Source organism: Abramis brama (assembly GCF_963993115.1).
Source record: "Abramis brama genome assembly, chromosome: 8".
NCBI lineage: Eukaryota > Metazoa > Chordata > Actinopteri > Cypriniformes > Leuciscidae > Abramis > Abramis brama.
Window position 1 is genome coordinate 40,048,750 of NC_139970.1, and position 22,108 is coordinate 40,070,857.

General features: G+C 35.2%; 2 protein-coding genes across 3 annotated transcripts; one reads left to right on the plus strand and one right to left on the minus strand.

Moving 5' to 3' along the window:
* Positions 1-156: 156 nt before the first annotated feature.
* fastkd1 (FAST kinase domains 1) lies at positions 157-16,722 on the plus strand. 2 transcript variants are annotated; one of them, XM_084121271.1, is made up of 15 exons: positions 157-463; positions 2,510-2,946; positions 3,883-3,951; positions 4,868-4,993; positions 5,072-5,470; positions 5,842-5,952; positions 8,127-8,258; positions 9,345-9,831; positions 11,066-11,180; positions 11,265-11,393; positions 13,403-13,534; positions 14,283-14,396; positions 15,633-15,777; positions 16,159-16,273; positions 16,362-16,722. In XM_084121271.1, the coding sequence occupies exons 2-15, from the start codon at positions 2,612-2,614 to the stop codon at positions 16,452-16,454; spliced, it is 2,502 nt and encodes an 833-aa protein (XP_083977397.1). In that variant the 5' UTR covers positions 157-463; positions 2,510-2,611; the 3' UTR covers positions 16,455-16,722. The 2 variants fall into 2 exon arrangements, with proteins under 2 accessions (XP_083977397.1, XP_083977398.1); XM_084121272.1 differs by having other exon boundaries at positions 167-463; positions 2,513-2,946.
* Positions 16,641-21,906, minus strand: klhl41a (kelch-like family member 41a). The gene is made up of 6 exons (XM_084121273.1): positions 20,721-21,906; positions 19,697-19,854; positions 19,518-19,625; positions 19,245-19,430; positions 18,006-18,152; positions 16,641-17,167 (listed from the first exon to the last, which is right to left on the minus strand). The coding sequence occupies exons 1-6, from the start codon at positions 21,813-21,815 to the stop codon at positions 17,056-17,058; spliced, it is 1,806 nt and encodes a 601-aa protein (XP_083977399.1). The 5' UTR covers positions 21,816-21,906; the 3' UTR covers positions 16,641-17,055.
* Positions 21,907-22,108: the final 202 nt, after the last annotated feature.

Genomic DNA, 22,108 nt, shown 5'->3' on the forward strand with positions numbered 1-22,108 from the left:
TCATTATGGTTTCACTCTTGTCCAATAAAGATAATTATTCTATCGCATGGTGAGACTTTTATTTTGACAGACACCGTGACTTTTAGCTGTGCGCTTCATTAAATAGGAAGCCAGTACAGTAGGTGGCGGCATGCACCTAAACGTTGTTTGCAGTCCGCCATTAAATAAGAAAAGAAGAAGAAGAAGAAGAACAGGAAGCCAGTAGCAGCATTGACCATGATACCACCCACATTTGGCCCTTTTCTGTTCAGTTGGTTGATAAAACATTGTTCTTACATGCACGATAAGCATCTGTATAACAAACACAAGCAGTAGCGCACATCTGTGGGACTGTAACACAAATCTGACGACATCAGTCCTTCAAACACGTGGTCTGCTGTGGCTCAGGACACTCATGTTGTGTGTTACATGATGTGTGTTATTTCTTTACAGTCTATGGTTATGGCATGGCAGCTTGGAGAAGGTACTGTGAATCTCTCTTATTCGGCTTTATTTTGTAAGAACTAACTCATAAAACATAAGTATATGTTTGTTAGTTGACATTCTAGGAGTCATTAGATAAGTAGTGCTATGGCAAAAAAGAAGAAAGAATGATATAATGATGATGACGTTTTATATATATATATATATATATATATATATATATATACAGTACCAGTCAAAAGTTTGGAAACAGTACTATTTTTAATGTTTTTGAAAGAAGTCTCTTATGCTCATCAAGCCTGCAGTTAAAAAAACAAAAAACTAAAAACAGTTTATTATGAAATATTATTACAATTTAAAATAATGGTTCTCTTTTTTAATATACTTTAAAATGTAATTTATTTTTGTGATGCAAAGCTGAATTTTCATCAGCAAGTACTCCAGTCTTTGGTGTCTTATGATCCTTCAGAAATCATTCTAATATGCTGATTTGATACTCAGTTATTATCAATGATGGAAACAGTTGTGCTGTTTAATATATTTTTTTGGAATACTTTTTTCAGGATTCATTGATGAGTAAAACGTTAACAGCATTTATTCATAAAAACAGCATTTATTCAAAATAAAAACATTTCTAACAATATAAATCGTTACCATCACCTTTTATCAATTTAACGCATCCTTGTTGAATTAAAGTACTAATTTCTTTAAAAAAAAATAGTTATTGTTCCCAAACTTTTGAACGGTAGTGTATATTGTTACAAAATATTTCTATTCTAAATAAATACAGTTCTTTTTAACTTTTTATTCATCAAATAATCCTGAAAAAAGTATCTCAGGTTATAAAAAAAATATTAAGCAGCACAACTGTTTCCAACATTGATCATAAATCATCATATTAGAATGATTTCTGAAGGATCATAAGACACCAAAGACTGGAGTACTTGCTGATGAAAATTCAGCTTTGCATCACAAAAATAAATTGCATTTTAAAGTATATTAAAAAAGAGAACCATTATTTTAAATTGTAATAATATTTCATAATAAACTGTTTTTAGTTTTTTGTTTTTTTAACTGCAGGCTTGATGAGCATAAGAGACATCTTTCAAAAACTTTAAAAATAGTACTGTTTCCAAACTTTTGACTGGTACTGTATATATATACAGTACAGGTAAAAATTTTGGAATTGGAAACATTACTATTTTTAATGTTTTTGAAATAAGTCTCTTCTGCTCACTAAAGCTACATTTATTTGATTACAAAAAAGTAAAAGTATGATTACAATTTAAAATAATGGTTTTCTATTTTTATATACTTTAAAATAAAATATATTTCTGTGATGCAAAGCTGAATTTTCAGCATCCAGTCTTCAATGTCACACGATCCTTCATTCTAATATGCTGATTTGATATTCAGTTATTATCAACGTTGGAAACAGTTGTGCTGCTTAATATTTTTTTGGAGCCTGTGATACTTTTTTCAGGATTCATTGATGAATAAGAAGTTAAAAAGAACAGCATTTATTTAAAAAAAAGAAGTAATCTTTTCTAACAATATAAATCTTTGGATCAATTTAAAACATCCTTGCTGAATAAAAGTATTAATTTCTTTTTAACAACAACAACAAAACAAAAAAAAGACTTTTAAACAGTAGTGTATATTGTTACAAAATTTCTATTTTAAACAAATGCTGTTCTTTTTTGTTTTGTTTGTTTTTTTTATTTTTTATTTATCAATGAATCCTGAAAAAAAGTATCACAGGTTATAAAAAAAAAGCAGCACACCTGTTTCCAACATTGATAATAAATCATCATATTAGAATGATTTCTGAAGGATCATGTGACACTGAAGACTGGAGAATACAGAAATAAATTATATTTTAAAGTATATTCAAATAGAAAGCCATTATTTTTAAATTGTAATAATATTTCACTATATAATTATAGGTAATATATCATAAAAGACTTCTTTCAAAAACATTAAAAATAGTAATGTTTTCAAACTTTTGACCGGCACTGTATATACAATTGACATGTATTTCAGAATGTCTTGTGTTTGATATTTCTCTCCTTTGCTTTAATAACAGCAGTGCTCTAGCTGACATGGACAACAGTTGATGATCTGATTCTTCGGTACATCTGAACTCTCTAATATGTGGAGTGACTCCTGACGGCGGCCGTCCTGTGCCATGTTTCGGCTCCGGTCGCTTCGGGTCTGTTCCCGAAGGCTGTTTCACAGTGGGGTCGTCAGCCGTGACCAGCTTCTAGACCAGCTTCGGGCTTGCTCTGCTGAGGACCAGGTGTTCGATGTGGTGGGCCGGAACAAAGCCAAGCTGTCCGTGAAGCATGTGAGCTGCGCTATTGGACTGCTGTGGCAGTTTCAACGGGACCGGCCACAGATGCTCAGGACATTTGAGTTCATCCATTATCACCCGCAGTTCCTGACGCTTCGAGTTCTGGCTGAAAACAAGATCAGCCTCTTGGATGACAGTTCAGTGGTGAAAATGCTTTATGATGTGCTCAGGTACAGCGTGAAAATGTGCAAAATCTTTGCACCTTGATAGTATTATATGGTCAGAAGTTTGGAATAATTAAGATTTTTTTTAAATGTTTTTGAAAGAAGTCTCTTTTGCTCACCAAGGCTGCATTATATTATTAAAAATACAGTTAAAATAATAATATTGAAATGTAAAATGTAATTTATTCCTGTGATCAAAGCATCATTACTCCAGTCTTCAGTGTCACATGATCCTTCAGAAATCATTCTAATATTCTGATTTGCTGCTCAAGAAACATTATTATTATTATTATTATTATTATTATCAATGTTGAAAACAGTTGTGCTGCTTAATATTTCTGTGGAAACTGTGATTAATTACCATTCAAATGTTTAGGGTAAGTCAGATTTAACAAAAAAAGAGAAGAAATTAATACTTTTATTCAACAAGAATGGATTAAATTTTATGAAAAGTGACAGTTAAGACATTTATAATGTTACAAAAGATTTATATTTCAAATAAATGCTGAAGGATCCTTAAAAAAATTACGTTATTACGGTTTCCACACAAATATTAAGCAGCAAAAACATAATAATTTGAAACATTAATACTGTGATGCATTGCATTGGCAGAAAAAGTTATTTTAACGTAGCAGACAAATGTTGATTAGAATAAATTCTGATTACATTTTTTATTTATTTTTTCCAGTGTTTTTGTATGCAATGTATTTTATGCTTAAAGTGTTGTGTCATTAATTTTGCAACATGCTAGCACCAAACTCAATTATGAATCAAAAAGTTTTCTAAGCATCCGGTTGCTTATGAGGTCTATTTCAGTTCTATTTTCATCTATGTAGGTTCTGGAACAGAGCTATTGTCAAAACTACAATGTAAATATGGTGTCCTAATTAATTATTTGTGGGAATATAGCCATATTTTGATTGCATTGGTCTTGTTTTGCAGGCTTAAAGTAGAACATCACGACTCTCTTGTGCAGCACTTGATGACAGAGGCTTGGACCCGACTGGAGAGGTACATGAAACATCTCATAAATGCAACCACTTCAGTGAGAGTTTGGTGATTTCCAATGGCATGATTGGAAGTGCTTTGGTTCTGGAAGTATTTTTCCCATTCATTCTTTTTCCATAGGGATTTAAAAAAGTATTTGTTAAATAAGCCATGGACCAAAACATCCAGCTAGGAGGTGAACCACATTATTTCAAACTTTGATTTCAGGCAAAAAAGTATTTGAAAATTGGACAGAAAGACAAAGATACAAGACTGTCATTGCAAATTACATAATTAAAATAAATAAATAAATAGTTAAAATAAATAAATGATTGAAACATATTTCAATAAATAAAACAACTGATTTAGAGTTGATTGTAATATATATATATTATAATTACATGACTAACATGTAAACGTTGTTGACTATATGTAAACATCTTTTATGCAAAATATCTTATTCAGTACATTACTAAATAAATAACATGCATTTTGTATGATCTTCTTATTTTCTTATAATAATTAACATTTTGCAGACCCTGCAAAATACACACACACACACACTGACTGGATGGGCGCTAAATAGTTATTTTGGTATGATTTGCTGTTTCAATCCTCTGATTGGTGGAGTAATGTAGTTTTATACAAGGAATGTATAAAAATGATTAATTAAAAAATAAGTTGGAAAAAATGTAGCATAGCTTATACCATCGATTAACAGCCTTGTAGCTCACAGTAAAGATAGCTCACAAAAAAGATTTACAAGCTATTGTTAGAAATCAACTGTTGTACTCTAATGCAGATGTGATGTGGATATTGTAAGTACTGCAGCAACAAAGTTTTAAAAAGTTAAATTTTATGCAAATGAGCAGCAACATTCTATGGCCTGTTGCACAGTCCATGAATCGCCCCATAAAAATTTGCTCTCTGTGCATTACAGATTCCAGATGAAAACACTTTCAAAGTTTGCGGTTTGCCTGAGTGATCAGTACCTGCAGCACAGCCCTCTGATGGGTCAGATTACTCAAATAGTGAGTCAGAGACTGGACTCCATTCAAGACGCCAGGTGTGTTTTTAACCATCAAACGCCTTAAAGGTGTAGTGCACCTGAAAATAAGTGTATTTACACATGTCCTCCTTACAGAGTGCTCACACCCTTGATGATCAGTATCTTTGCCCTGGTGTCGCCACAACTGCGGGATGCGCTGCTTACAAAAGCGGACACCCTTCTAGACAAAATGGACCCGTTTCAATTCAACAACCCCAGAAGGGTGGTGCAGTTCCTCCGAAACGTCAAATATATCCACCTACCTCTCCTGGAGAAATGCAACCAGCTTCTCATGCAGAACGTGGCCCATCTGGATGCAGAGCACATCAGCATCACTCTGGGACTGTATCAGTCATTGCAGTACAATAACTCTGATTTCAGAGTGGCTGCGAGACAGAGACTCATGGAGTTGGTGGACACAAGCACTGATCCTGCCACTTTCACCAAACTCTTCGCTTCTCTTGGACCAATGGCAGGACAAGGTGTCAGAGAGGGGTGAGCATCCCTTATTCTTTTAATTACGTACTATTGTTTTATATCAGTGCTATTTTAGTGTCATTTATATACTATGGAAGCGTGTTCCTGCCATGGAATAAAAAATAAAGAAGGTAATTGCGACTTTTTATCTCACAGTTCTGTGCAAATGCTAGTTTACAGTATTTCTGAATTTATTTCTCATATGTTCATATGTTGTTCAGACCAGTTCTTCTGACTTTTGACCTCAACTCTGTATAATAGAGTGCAACAGGGACTGTATTTTTCCATAGGGATTTGAATCAAAGTGTTTTAAGCCATGAAACACCAGACCAACCAGTTCTGAGATTAATTTCCGCTGTATGTTTTGATTGGTTTGATTGGTCTTGCAGGTTAGAGAGTACTGCGCTGCTATTGGCTGATGAGCTGAATCCCCAGCAGGCTTTAGGAATGTTGGAGTCAATGGAGGAGATGCAATGCAGGAACCTTCAGTTGATAAACAAGTAAGACGAGTTATCTGCATTTAGGGGTGTGACGGTTAGTATATAACCGTGAGACCGACGGTTATAGTTGAACACCGTCATTAGAACTCTATAACCGTGTTATTAAAATATTTTTTACAAACATTTTTTATCATAGAGAATGTTTAAATACTAATTAAAAACAGTTGTTAACAGTCTGTGTTATTAATGGTCTACGTCGTTTCCAACTGTATTTGATTCTTTGCCAAGTAGGCTACCCACTTGACCGACCGCCAATCATTTGAGATAGAAATAAAAGCTATATGATATAGTGATGTGCCATCATTATGAGATTTATTAAACAAATGAAAAACATTTGCAATAATAAACATTAGCAATGAACATTTGCAATCGGGAGACATGGTTTTTACCACTTAATGAAGTTTTGTTTTGTAAATCGTCAGACATGATTTTTACCACTTCATTAAGTTTTGCTTTGTAGAAAGCCTTTCTTTAAAGCGAATTTCGTTTTGTACGAATTGTATCTTAATTTTAATAAATGTTTCATCAACCAATTGCATGTATTTAATAAATAAAAAGGAGACAATATAATAACCGTGACATCGAGGCTCCGATGCGCCGCGTTCACTTGCATTGCATTGTGAAGTTGAACTAGAGCGCATCTCATCATAAATGAATGAAACTCAGCGTAGGCCTATGCCTCATATATTAGCATTAAATATCTTTGCTGCATCCTTTCTAGAACAGACAAGGGCTTTCTTGCGGCTCGCATCAGCAGAGCATTGCATCGTCCATAGACCGCAAAACAATCAGCGGGTGCGGCTTTGAAATCTGGTCAAAAAACGTTGGTGCGGATGATGAGTTTTGTGATACGGTTGCGGATGAACTAATACCCCATCCGCGTATCTCTATCGATAACAACATTGAACATTACACAAATATTAATTTTATTCAAACTAAGTTGTCCTATAACAGACGAACGTCGCCCCTTTCTGACGTCAACCCGATTTTCATTTTCAACCACAATACAACGTCTGTCCAACGTTGGAGATTAATGTCAATTCTGACATCAACCTGATTTTCATTTTCAGCGTTGGGTTTGGTCTTCTAAATGTGAATTTTGTCATTGTTTTGGAGCACACTAGTTTATAGATAACAGTAAGGCTAACATATTCACACTAAAAGCCAAAAAAACTTTAAATAGGGCACTATTTGAGGGAACAGCCATTTGGGCGTCCGAAACCATTGTGGATGTTATTGAGTGCACTTATTCAATCTCACATTCAATCCCACTACTGGAACTGTGTTCTAGAAATAAATTTGATATTGATATGAGGGTATTGATCAGAGGCATAAGGTACTGCAAGTATTACATACAGCAATGCAACAATAATAAAACAATGCATTGACATTTACTTTTTACTTTTGATACTTAAGTACTTTTAAAAACAAGTACTTCTGTATTTACTTAAGTAAAAATCGGTCTTTACAACTTTTACTTGTAATGGAGTAATATTTGATCAGTAGTATCTGTACTTTCACTCAAGTAAGGAAGTTGTGTACTTTGTCCACCTCTGAATTTCCGGACTTCTTTTCATCAAATGTTGTTCTTGAAGTCACAAGTAAAATCAAGTATCTTGTGCATATCTTCACAGAGGACATGTCTGATGATGAAGACATATTTAGACCATGTATAACTTTGTATGCCCAGGCTAATACTCTCACACGGAAGTTTGGACACTGTACAGACAATGTTAAGATGACTCTGTTTAAGACATATTGTACATCTCTGTACACGGCCCATCTTTGGACTAACTTTAAAAAAGCCAGTCTGCAAAGGCTGCAAGTGGCCTACAATGATGCTTGTCGTCCGCTTTTAAAGCAACCAAGATGGACTAGTGCGAGTGAAATGTTTGTCACACTCTACAAGCAACTTTGCGAAAGTTAATGTATAGCTCTATCTGTAGGTTAAATAAATCTGAGAATGAAATAATTGTCACTAACAAATATTAGATTTAGTGCAGTCCGCTACCAGTCCAAGCTGTGGAGGCACTGGTACAGCTGTCTTTTTAAAATGCCTATTTAATTGTTGTTTCTTTTTATTTGGTGTGTATGTGTCTTGTATCTATATTGGCCCACGAGTCCGGGAATAAAGTTGAATTGAATTGAAGACCTTCCCATGTCTTTTCTGATAGGATGGCAGCAGTACTCTTCAAGAATCTGGAGACGTATCGTCCTGTGGAAATCGCTCGAATTACTCAAAATCTCATCCTGCTCCACTGCCAGAATCCCGAGATCTTCTCCAGACTGAAAGCCAAACTGCTGCAGTGAGTGTTTCCAAACACCAGAGAGATCAATAAGTGACTGTCTCAGAGGCTTATAATTAAAGGGATAGTTCACATTGAATGTAAAATTCTCACATTATTTACTCCTCATTTCGTTTTGAACCTGTATGCCAGGGATAGGCAACTCCGGTCCTGGAGGGCCACTGTCCTGCAGAGTTTAGCTCCAACCCTAATTAAACACACCTGAACAAGGCAATCAATGTTTTCAGGATTACTAGATAGATACAGGCAGGTGAGTTTTTATCAGGGCTGAAGCTAAACTCTGCAGGACAGTGGCCCTCCAGGACCGGAGTTGCCTATCCCTGCTGTATGCTGTTATTTACACTGCGTTAAGATTTTTTAAAATGTTTTTCAAAGAAGCCTCTTATGCATACCAAAATAATCTCATCAAAAATAAAAAAACAGTAAAAAGGGTAATATTGTGAAATATTATTACAATTAATCTATCTTGTAAAATGTAATTTATTCCTGTGATGCAAAACTGAAATTTCATTATCATTACTCCAGTCTTCAGTGTCACATGATCCTTCAGAAATCTTTCTAATATGATGATTTGATGCTATTTATTTTTATGTTGAAAACAGTTGTGCTGCTTAATATTTCTTTGGAAACCGTGATTTTTTGATGAACAGAAAGTTCAAAAGAACAGCATTTATCTTTTGTAATATTATAAATGCCTCCTTGCTAAATAAAACTTCTTAAAAGAAAATGGAGTGATTGACTCTATGGAGTCTTTATACTATTATTAAGGTAACACTTTTAACATTTGTTAACTAAATTATTTAACATGAACTAACAATGAAGAATCATTCTACAAAATTTAATAATACTATTTTCAACATTTAATAATAATGTTTTTAATCAAATGTTGTATCTATTACCATTAGTTGAACAATTGTATTTCATTAGCTAATATTAAAAAACTTTTTACTATTAACTAATATTGCTCATTGTTACCAATGCATTATTTAATATTAATATAAAGGGTTAACACAATTAAATTGTATTATTTAACACATTTATGTTTTTAACCAATATTGTTTTTCTGTCTTTGATTGTCACTCCTAGTTTCCAGCAGGGCAGTGTGTACCCGTACGAGGTGACCATGCTAACAAGGGTTCTGTCCATGCTTCCTTCTCGGCATCTCGACAAGGGCGTCCTTTCCCGTGTGGAAGCCGTGCTCCCGCAGTGCAACCTAAACAACCTCAACACTTACGCCATAGTCGTCGCCAAGTGGATCCGCAACGACCCCTCGTACCTGCACAACACCCCCAGCAAGTACGTCCGCCTGCTGCAGACCCTGAACCGCTGCGCGCGCGAGCGGCTGCACAAGCTGGAGCATGTGGATGTGGTGCTGGAGGAAGTGAAGTACTTGTCAGGGGAGTGGTTTGATGAGATGCTGCTGGAGGAGTCTATGGTCACCTTGCAGAGACTGCTTCACCAGATATCCTGGACTAATGTGCATGAGGTGGCCGTTTATCTGACCAGGACTAACTACTTCTGTGCCGCGCTGCTGGACCGTATCGCTAGTGTGACGATTGAAAATATAGACAAGGTGGGAGTCATTTGAAGTGTTGTTTGAATGCATTTTCACTTGAATTTTATGCTCTCTTGTTGAAAAAAAGTATTGATTTCAATTTTTTTTTTTTACCCAAAACTATTAAATGGTAGTGTATCACGGTTTCCACTAACATTTTAAGCTCCACAACTGTTCAACATTGATAATAATAAGATATGTTTCTTGAATAGCAAATCATCATATTAGAATGATTTCTGAAGGATCATGTGACACTGAAGGCTGGAGTAATGATGCTGAAAATTCAGCTTTGATCACAGGAATAAATTACATTTTAAATTATTTTAAAACAGAAAACAGATATTTTAAATTGTAGTAATATTTCACAATATTTCTGTTTTTACTGTCTTTTGATCAAGTAAATGCAGCTTTGGTGAACTTAAGAGACATTTTTGAAAAACATAAAGAAATCGTTATTCCAAACTTTTGACCACCAAAATATAAAAGTTTTCAACTTAAAAATTTAAGTTGATTTATTATTAAGGTTATATGAGGTTAACTTATGGTTAATAATTATAGTTTTTTTTTTTTATAATTTTGTTTTAGTATTGTTTATGTATTATTAGTACCATATTAATATTTTGTAGTTTTCTGAAAAGTTTTAAGGTTTAAGTTTTTCATCTATTGTTTATATTTTATTTTATTTCAGCTTTATTTCAATTAACTAAAAGGATTTTTAACAGTTTTAGTTAACAGTAACAACGGTTGTCACCAAATGTAAGTATTATTCAAATTTCTGGTGCTGAAAATTTATTTTGTAATTCATCTGCAATGAGCTCTGAGGTTGTTAAGCCATTAAATGTTTCTATTGAAGCCATTGTTTACCACACAGAATATAGCGAAAAATATTATTTCAATATTTTCATTAGTCATTTGATGAGATACATACACTGCTGTACAAAAGTTTGGGGTCGGTATGATTTTTTCAAAGTGTTTTTGAAAGAAGTTCCTTATGTTCACCATGGCTGCATTTATTTGATCAAAAACACAGTAAAAATGCTAATATTGTGAAATATTTTTACAATTTAAATTTTAATATTTTTTTAAAATGTAATTTATTCAGCATCATTCCTCCAGTCTTCAGTGTTACATGATCCTTCAGAAATCAAATGCTGATTTGTTGCTCAAGAAACATTTTCTCTTGTTATTAATATGCAAAATACATCAGAACCATCTGTTATAAAACAAGTGTATGTCTGTCTCTTCCAAACAGATTCATTACTCTGCAACATACGCCACTTTGCTGCCTTTTGCTGTGCTAAATTATGACCCACCGATGGCGGAGGAGTTTTTTGATGCCTGCATTCGACATTTCACTCCATATATTAGTAAGATCCACTGTGCATCTATAAATGAGTGGTTTCTAAACTTTAAGACGCAAATTGGAACCTGTTCCTGCTGATTTGAAACAGGTTCCTTTGACCCTCACCTGCTGGTTCTCTTGGCGTACGCACTGGCTATGGCTGATTATTTCCCTGAGGAAGTGGTCAGAGAGATCTTCAACGTGGACTTTCTTGCAAAGTTGGATGCCCATCTGGAAAGTATGTTTATTTTATAGATTATATAATGTAAACAATTATATGATTAATGTATCTTGAAGGTCTGAAAGAGACATCTGCATATTTGGCCATGAATGAACAAAACAGTTTCGGGAGTGAGTCCAGTGTTCTGTACACAGTATGGGTGTATTTTTTAAAATATAACGGTACAATAAAATGATGGTTCGGTACATAAGTCGGTTTTGAAGTCATGGTTCGATATATTTTCAGTACAGCGGTGGGAAAACTATGGAAGCTTGTTTCCACCACAAAATAAAACATTTAAAAAGATAATTGCGACTTTTTATCTCACAATTGCGAGTTTACATCTCGCTAAAAGCCAAAAAACTTTCATTTTGATTTCATGGGAACCCTAATGATAAAAAAAATATTTAAAAAATAAAAACATGGTTTGTATGGAAGCTTGTTTCCGCCACTGAATAATAAATAAATAATAATAATTGCGACTTTTTATCTCACAATTCGGACCTTTTTTTCTCACAATTGCGATATATCAAGTCAGAATTGTGAATTTTTTTCTCATAATTGCGAGATATAAAGTCAGAATTGCGTGAAATAAAGTCGCAATTGCGTGTTATAAAGTCAGAATTGCGTGAAATAAAGTCGCAATTGTGTGTTATAAAGTCAGAATTCTGACTTTTTTTCCGCAATTGTGACTTTGTCACATAATTGCGAGTTTATATCTCTCAATTCTGACATCTTTTCTCAGAATTGTGAGATATAAAGTCCAATTCTAAGGAAAAAAAAGACCGACTTTTTTTTCCTTTTTTTTATACCTCAGAATAGTTTATATCTCACAATTCTGACTTTATAACACGCAAAAATCTCCCAATTTCGACTTTATTTCTCAGAATTGCGTCTCACAATTCTGACTTCATATCTCGCAATTCTGAGAAAAAAATTCACAATTCTGACTTGATATATCGCAATTGTGAGAAAAAAGGTCAGAATTGTGAGATAAAAAGTCGCAATTATTATTATTTATTTATTATTCAGTGGCGGAAACAAGCTTCCATACAAACCATGTTTTTATTTTTTAAATATTTTTTTTATCATTAGGGTTCCCATGAAATCAAAATGAAAGTTTTTTGGCTTTTAGTATGAATATGTTAGTTTTACTGTTATCTATAAGCTAGTGCGCTCCAAAACAATGACAAAATTCACATTTAGGAGACTTTCAAAACGAACAGTCTCTCACTTCTGCAATGATTTGGATGACATCATCACTCTGCACTTCAGCTTCTCATCAGATTTTCTGTCCAATCAAAAGCTCTCTAGAATCTAAAGCGTCCCACCACCGTACATTATAAATAGACGCTGAAGTTGCGGTTAAAATTGGGTCACTTGTTCACACATTTACTATTGTCTACATGATGAATGACACATAGTGCACTATATAGGGGATAGGGAACGATTCAGACAGTGTAAATATGCTTTCCATTGGGGCGAATGAAGTCTGGTTTCACGTTAGTGTCATGTGAACCTCTTCAGCGCACACACAGTCTGCTCCGGTCCAGAGACACGACAGCACAGAGCGGATCGTATGTGTGAGTCAGCACGGACCAGAAAACGTCTCATTTGAATTCTGCACAGAAGGCTGTATTTTAAAGCATTATGGCGGAAATGAGTAGAAAACAATTAGAGATTAGGAGGGAACTGCTGCTTTCCCGAGCTCAACGGCTCTGTCTGAGCTGTGATATGAACAGCCTGTGTTCAAAACATCAAAGATTATTGATATAAACGATATTGACCCATCCTACGTTCCGCACACAGAGAAGTTACTCGAGTGCAGTTGTTAAAACAACACTGTGTTCCCTTGGTACACATACGTACCTAACCGAAAGACCTGTACTGAAAACTATTGGTTGGAATATGTTTACCGTCTGCCTAGTACACACACAGAGCGATAGCTTAGGGGACTCCCGTATTTAAATGTGGTTGTCACTCATGAAACTTTACAAGCGTGTGTGTGTTTTCCCCACTGCTGACAGCTTTGCCGGATGCTCTGAACATGCGCATACGTCTGCGTCTCATGGAGCTGAATCGGGCCGTGTGTCTGGAGTGTCCTGAGTTCCAGGTGCCCTGGTTTCATGAGCGCTACTGTACACGGCTGCAGAAGAGAGGTGAGCACACCGGAGATCCATCTGGACAACGGGAACGGACTAGAATTGGATTGTAGAAATATTAGAATTGGAGAGCAGTTCTTGTCTGAAAGCATTTGTGCTTTGTACACATTAATATTAATAATGGCTGTTCCATGTAGCTAATATAATTATTTCAATCATTTTTAGCCATTTGATAAGATTTGTACACTACTGTTCAAAAGTTTGGGGTCAGTAAGATTTAAAAAATAAATATATTTTTAAAATAAATCTCTTATGCTCACCAAGGATGCATTTATTTGATCAAAAATACAGGAAAAACAGTAATATTGTGAAATATTATTACAATTGAAAATTTTCTATTTTATTATATTTTAAAATATAATTTATTCCTGTGATCAAAGCTGAATTTTCAGCATAATTACTCCAGTCTTCACTGTCACATGATCCTTCAGAAATCATTCTAATATGATGATTTGCTGCTCAAGAAACATTTCTGATTATTACTAACGTTAAAAACTGCTTCATATTTTTGTGTAAACCATGGTGCAATTTAATGCTTCCTTGCTGGAAACAAATATTAATTTCTTTTTTAAAAAATGTACTGGTCCCAAACAGTGTGTATATCAATATTTATGTATTTTGAAATAACCTCAAAGAAAGCCTAATTGTAGTCAAATAGATTGAAATGTATAATGTAAGAACTAACTTTTTTTAATTAAAAAGTCTGGTTGGTTGAAATAATTGAAGAATGTTTTTCTGACTGCAGCCAACAGCTCCATTAGTCCAATTCAGCAGCAGATCCATAAGATGCTCGGAGACGTCCTGGGTGGGATCAACTGTGCTAAAGTCGGAGTGCTGACTCCATACTTCTATACTGTCGGTGAGTTTTAAACTAGCGTTACAAGTAAAATAGTCCACATTATTTATTCCTAACATTGTTGATATATATATGTGTGTGTATATATATCAATATCTGCTCATTACATACTCGTGTGGCAGAGCAGCTGCTGCAAATGATTGCACGCCATTGTGCATTGGCTCGTTTAGTTTCTCTCTAGCGAGATTCCTATACAGTCGGATCACTCCGACCTGGCGTCTCCGTTCCCTCCTTCAGGGAATGAGGGTTACCATACGTAACCAAGACGTTGCCTTTCACGTCATCTTATGCTTGAATAATTAAAATGGCAACACTGGCATTTTCAAATACTCACCAACGTTGTTGGTTTTTACTCGCATTTGCCGCTTGGCGAGTATTAATTTTAGGCACTATAACAATTAAAAAATTGTTACAGATTTTGTAAGCATATTGAGTAGTTGTGCTTGGGGTCAGTTGTTTGATTTGTAATAATAATGCAATGAAATAAGTTAATATTTGGCTAGGCTGTCATACACAGTAATTATGAACACATGCAAAAACAAGAGAGAACCAACAGAATATTAATAACTGATTATGTTGTAGTCAATGTATGCTTTTTCCTGTGAGCTTTTTTTTTTTTTTTTGGCTAAAAATAAAACCTGTAGCTGTAGTTAGTTAGCCTTTTCTACCAAATTGCACCTTAACCAAGTTTAGTATTTTGTTCTTTCTCATATTTAAAATATTTTAAAAATATAAAATATTTTCCCCATCCTTTGATGATTTAATTTAACTTTAGTTGAAACAAATCCGGGCATCGCTTCTGGCTTTTATAAATATAAAGGTCTACGGTCCAACATCTTTTTTAACTGAAAACATTTTTTATTTAAATTTTTTATTTTATATTTCATTCGTCTGTTTTAACTAAAAATGTATTGTTTAATTATATATATATATATATATATATATATATATATATATATTTTTTTTTTTTTTGTTATCTATATGTGTGTGTATGTGTATATATATATATATATATATATATATATATATATATATATACTGTGTGTGTGTTATCCATTTTATTTCCATGCTTAAGCATTATCTTGTCAGTATGATTTGTCTAGTTGTGATCCCCCGATCCATTGTAATATTTCATTAACTAAAAACATTTGCAGACATACAGTAGTACAGGATGACAGTCCTAGATACAGCATTGCTGTCTCCGTAGGCTCATGAAAACTATAATGTTTTTGTCATCAGATTTTGAACTTGTCCTGGATCGTCATCTTCAGCCAGTACCGTACAGCGAGCCGAGTCGGCTGCAGATCAGCGAGAACGGAAACGTTCACTGGCAGTCTGTGTCAGCAGACATAGAGAGGACGGAGCTGCCGCCAGGAGCTCGCCGGTATGTCACGCTTCAATGTGCAAAACTACACGTAATATTCAGACAGAATATGTGACCCTGGACCACAAAACCTGGGTCATGGGTCAATTTGAAATTGAGATGTATACATCATCTGAAAGCTGAATAAATAAGCTTTCCATTGATGTGTGGTTGTGTGTTCACGATTGTGCTGCATTCACTCACAAAATTAAATGTTTTATATCTTTACAGTAAGAAATTTACAAAATATCTTCATGGAACATGATCTTTACTTAATATCCTAATGATCTTTGACATAAAACAAAAATCGATAATTTTGACCAATACAATGTATTGTTGGCTATTGCCTGGTTTTATGGTCCAGGGTCACATATAATTCTCCCTGCTCCTTCATCTGTCTAGCATTGCCTTGGATTTCTTGGACTCCAAATCCTTCTGCAAAAATTCCCGGCACATGAAAGGGACGGCCGTGATGAAGAAAAGACATCTGGAGATTTTAGGATATCAAGTATTACAGGTCAGTAGAAAGATATAATATTTGACACACATACTATACTATTTGCATGACAAAAGTGTGTTTTTGCTGATAATATGCATTTCTACAGATTCCCCACTTTGAATGGAACTCAATGGAGCTTTCCACAGAAGAGGCATGGAAAGAATATCTGAGGAAGAAAATATTTACAGAGTTGCCCTGAGACATTAACTAAACTGGACGTTAAAGCATATAGTGCAATCAGCAGGAGACACTATGAAAGGATTGTACATCAGGTGATCCTTCATTTGAGCTGCAAGATAGCACTGCAAATGTATATGAATTGCTAATTTTTTTATAAATGACTCCATGTCACTATTTTCATTAACAAAGGAGAAATGCTTACCTGTTTGCCTTTAAATGTGTATTTATTGTGCATTTTATATAAAAGAGATGTATATGGAAAAAAAATAAAGTAAATTTAATTTTGACATCCGATGTTTTCCTCAACTTCACCACATTTACAACAGAACCCAACATTAATATAAATCATAGGTCATTTTTATGTTGAAGGTCACATTTGCTTCCATTTTAGCTCCGTTACAAAGAGTGATGGATGATTTGTAATGTCAGCCTAGTAAAAGGAAAATTTTGTTACATTTTGATTACAACATATAAAGACTGGGAATGTGCATTAACTCTTTCCCTGCCATTGACAATTTTCCGGCAATCCATGTTTTCACTGTATGTGAGTAGGGGTTTATGCTACTTCAAAATATAGTTACAGTTTGTATTGGATACAATCAATGACAGTGATTATGTTTTTAAAGTTTAGGCATCTTTGCTGAATTTAGTCTCATAGAAACACAAGAGGCGCCGGCAGCAAATCGCATCTCCTGTATCATTCCAGCCCACTGTTTCTTGTCCTCCTCATACCTGTCAAAATAAGAGCGGTTTTAGATTTAGTCCCAGTTAAAAGTTTAAATACACTTGTTTAAATCATAATTTTTGTGATTTTAAACATTTTACAGTACCGTTTAAAAGTTTGGGGGTCATTTATTATGCTCACCAAGGCTATTTTCTATTTGAATATCTTTTAAAATCTAATTTATATCTGTGATGCAAAGCTGAATTTTCAGCATCATTACTCCAGTCTTCAGTGTCACATGATCCTTCAGAAATCATGCTAATATGATGATTTGCCGCTCAAGAAACATATCTGATTATTGTCAATGTCGTGCTGCTTAATTTTGTGGAAAACAGGATACAATTATTTTGAATAGAACTTTCAAAAGAACACTATTTATTCGAATTAGAAATCTTTTGTAGCATTATAAATATCTTTACTGTCACTTTTGATCAATTCAATGTGTACTTGAATAAAATATAAAAACACATTCTTGCTGAACCCAAACTTTTTAACAGTATGAAGGCTTAAAGGAATAGTTCACTCAAAAGTGAAAATTATCCCAACTAGCTGTATATGACTTTATTCTTTCAGACGAACACAATCAGAGTTATTATTATAATAAATAATATCCTGTATCTTCCCAGCTTTGTAATGACATTGAATAGCACACGAGTTTTTGAAGCTCCAAAAAGAGCATCCATCCATCCTAAAAGAAATCTATAGTGGGTTAATAAATGCGAAGAGAAGCAATGGGTTTAATTCAACTATAATCGCCAGCTTCTGGCAATGGCCGTGCGCATTATTTGGGTGAACTGTTCCTTTAAGACGAATATAATTGAGATGTGTGTCAAGCAGAACACTTACTGCCAGACGTCTGTGATTTCTGACGGGATGCACTGTTTGTCGTCGTTCTCCTTCACAGTGAAGCCGCCCACCACGTACAGCACTCCGGCAGAACTGACCACATTCACAGAGCTCCTCTCCTGAGCAAACTCAGGGAACGCCTCCCATCTATTGGGGAAAACAACATGGTTCTGATAGATTTGTAGAGGATAACATCTGCTATATCCCATAAGATAAATGCCACAATAGCTCAAACCTTTTAAATAATTTAACTACTCATTTTTGTCATTGTTATTCACTTCGTTATTCATTGTTAACACATAAAAAAATGTTTCAAATAAAACATGTTTTCTTGGAAATATTGTTTTAATTGGTGATAATTTTATAGGTTTAACCTCTAATCCCAGCAAACAGAACGTTCCCCTAATGTTAGTATTTGGTCCCCGTTTGGTTTCCCGTTTTTTTTTTTTTTTTTTTGAGAACCAAATAATAACGTTCTAGGAATGTTCTTTTTAGTTTTGGGTTTTTTTTCGGTTTTTTTTTGCGCAACCATAAAATAATGTTCCCAGAACATCACAGGAGGGTTATTTTTAAATAACCTAAAAATAACTTATACAGAACGTCCCCTAATGGTTATTTTTAGGTTATTATTTAATACCCGTAAAATAAGGTTACAGTGAGGTAATGATATCGGAGTAAAGAGATTAAGAGAATACCTGAGAACGTTACAATAACATTAGGAGAACATTAAAGTAACGTAAAAATTAACATTCTACAAACCAGAAACTAACGTTCTATTTCTGTTAAGAAAACTTTCCTGTCTAGCCCAAAAACAAACCTTAAAAAAAATAACGTTCTGGGAACCAAAAGCTAACATTCAGGGAACGTTCTCGAACCCAAAAATTGTTGGCTGCGATTTTATTTTTCAATCCTGTCAATCTATGTAATATCACTTTAACAAAAGCCAGTTCCTTTCTGACATCATCCTCCAGGAAGTGACATTATTTTGGAGGGAAAACAATGGCTCAAATCAGAAAGTGTTATCAATAGATTTGCAGAATTCTGTAAGGTTTTGATGTGTTAAATGTTATGACTGTATAATGTCAGTATTTCAAAATATAGATGAAAAAAATTTGCAAGCTAACTTTTAATCCTTCACTGAGCACTGGCTAACTTTAGCTTTAATTTAGAGCATCTTTAAGCCTTTTTAAAAATGTGTTTCAGGATTAAATATCAATAAAAACAACTATTAATACGTACTTGTTTGTTGAAAAGTCATACGCTTCACAAGAGGCTAAAAGGCCATCTTCATTGACTCCTCCAACCACAATGATCTTTCCTTTGTGGACGGCTACTCCAAACATGGACCTGGGTGTCTTCATGGCTGCCAGCTCTTTCCATTCGGACTTCTTGTGGTTGTACGCAAACATCTTGTTGATGGTTTTACTATTCCAGAGATGAAAACAAGCAATGACACTTTATCTCAGGCTTTTATTTTGTATTTAAGCTCATCTTAACTCAAATTTGACTTACTTTTCATCCGTCTTTCCTCCTATGCAGTACACCAGTCCGTTCTGTGAGATCACACTGTGACCGTGAATTCTTAAGGGCAGTTTTTTGGTCTCCAGCCACTTCATCTTACTGCCGAGAGCAGCAAAACATAATTAGTTTTTTGGTTTATGCATGAAGCAGATAATGTAGAAGAGACTTACTCAACATCATAACACAGCACTGAGTCCAGAGACTCGCTGGTCTGCAGGTCTTTACCAGCAACTGCAAACAAGAAGTTTTCGAACTCGCCCATGGCGAACAGACACCTGGGTGATGGCATCGGTGGCAGCGCAATCCAGTTTGGAGAATGAGTGTCCAGCTGAAGAAAATGGATGATTTAAAATGACTTACAAATGTAAATAACTTTCATTCCATTCTCCCTGGTGATACATAACGCCTTTCCACTTAATTCCAATTCCTAGAAATATAAAGTCATGCAATTGAATGAATAGTTCATCGTGTCATCATTTACTGACCCTCATGTCATTCCAAGCCACTATAGAACACAAAAATGGGATTTTCACACTAGAAAATGCTAATCCAGAGTCATTCTGAACTAAAACTAAAACCATAAAACATTTTTGTTACTTGAAATAAAATAAACAATAACTGAAATCAAATAAAATATTAAGGCAACATTTCTCATTTTCATTTTAGTTTAACTTGATGTACTGAAATAACTAATACTAAACTATAGACATAAAAAAAAAACACAAAACAAAATTACTAAAACTTTAGCTAAAATGAAAATGGAATATATGATATATTATAATATATCTAATGTTTCATAGATTTTGCGCACTGTACATTTGTAAATCCTGGGATAAAATTCTTGTTTATGCGGCCGGAAAATATATATTGGATAAATAACATTCTTATTGGACTTCCTCTGATGAATATTTAATATGGTTGCATGGATATTATATAATGTTTTATATATAATGAGGCGAGCCTGTGCACATTCTGTGAGTTTGTAAGTACCCGGGGTTAAAAGCAATTCTAACTCCCTTTCAAAGGGTTTTTTTGTTTTGTTTTGTTGACAGCCCATCTAGATTCTTCTTGATTGTGTGTAAAAAAAAAAAAAAAAAAGTTTTACTAGATTTCCTGCAAGATACCTTCATTATTGTTACAACTAGAACGAGACAGTTTTGAAACGACTATTATAGTATAAATGACTGTCTTAACCTGATAGAAATAGCTCTGCAGTGGTGAATCCTCGTCTTCCTCATCCACAAACAGCCCTCCCACAACGTAGAGCAGGTTCTTCTTAGACGTAATGCTAATGTGGTTTCGCGGGATCTGCTCTGCTATCGCCGCTAGGAAGCATTCGTTTTCATTAGCATCATAGGCCACGGCTGCCGTGTCATTTATCATCAGTATGAGATCCCTGGCGAACATCCCCAACCGTTTGCTGTCATTCAGATACCCGGGCAATTTATTTCCCCCCTCTTCTCCTTCGCCTTTCGCGCCCTCCTTAATTTGTGGGAGTTTTCCAGCAAAAGCCTCATTGACGATCTTCAGCTTCTTGAGGAGCTCAGGGTCGGCCTTGATGATGTCATCCTTTTCCACTTTCTCCTTGAAGTATCTCTCCGGTAGAAGTCGGAAGCGGATGTGCTCGAAGGCATCTCCCAAAGCTACTGCCCGGGTCTCCTTGTTCTTCCGGACCCATTTCATCAAGAGCTCGTACACGACCTCTTCTTTTTCCACGTTCAGAGAATCGCACCCGATGATGGCGAACAGCTCAGGAGCGGTGAACTCAAGAAAGTCCTCATCCTTGGACAAAGTCTCAAAACGCTCCGCTATGAAGTCCCTAGCGGACACAGCGAGCCTTGGGCAGTCCAAAACCAGTCCCATTCTGAAGATGGCCAAGCAGTTTCCCAAAGACAGCTTGTTTTGTAGATAGTTGACGCAAATGGTGAAAACGGATGGGATCTGAAACCTGTTGGCGACTGCGAAGATGTCTTGAATGTTATCATCTGTGATTTCGATGTCTGCAGAGTAGAGATAGTGCACAATCATTTCCATAATGGCGGGATCCACGTTCTCCAGCACTACTTCCTTGCTGGAGTCTTTCTTCTCAACCCCGTCCTCAGTAAAGTACAGCTCTCGGAAGTACGGGCTGCACGCTGCCATTATGAGTCTGTGGCAGGGAAGACTCCGATCTCCAACCTTTAGAAAACAATCCACAAACTTGTTCTCCTTCAGAAGTTCCTTTAAACCATCCTGGAGAAGAGTGCTCTGAAAGAGCCTCAGGTCCTCCTTGATTCTCATTGGTTCCATCTCAAAGGTAGCAGGTCTCGAAGAGGATGCGGTACTTCCTCTCGTCTTGCCGTCTCAAGTGTAAGAGGCTGAAATAACACGGCACCAACACAAACCCCCTGCAATTTAAGTCCACCCCTCTAAATATAGACCCCTCATGCAGTCAGAAAGAATTCAGGCTGACTAAACGGGAGTCGTCATTAGGCAGCTGTCAAAGACTAAAAAAGACAACTGTGAACCTTGGACACACTCAGAGGTCAGGGGTGTTTTGTAAAGGGAAAATGAATGTGTGTTTGGGAGTGACATCCAACAGA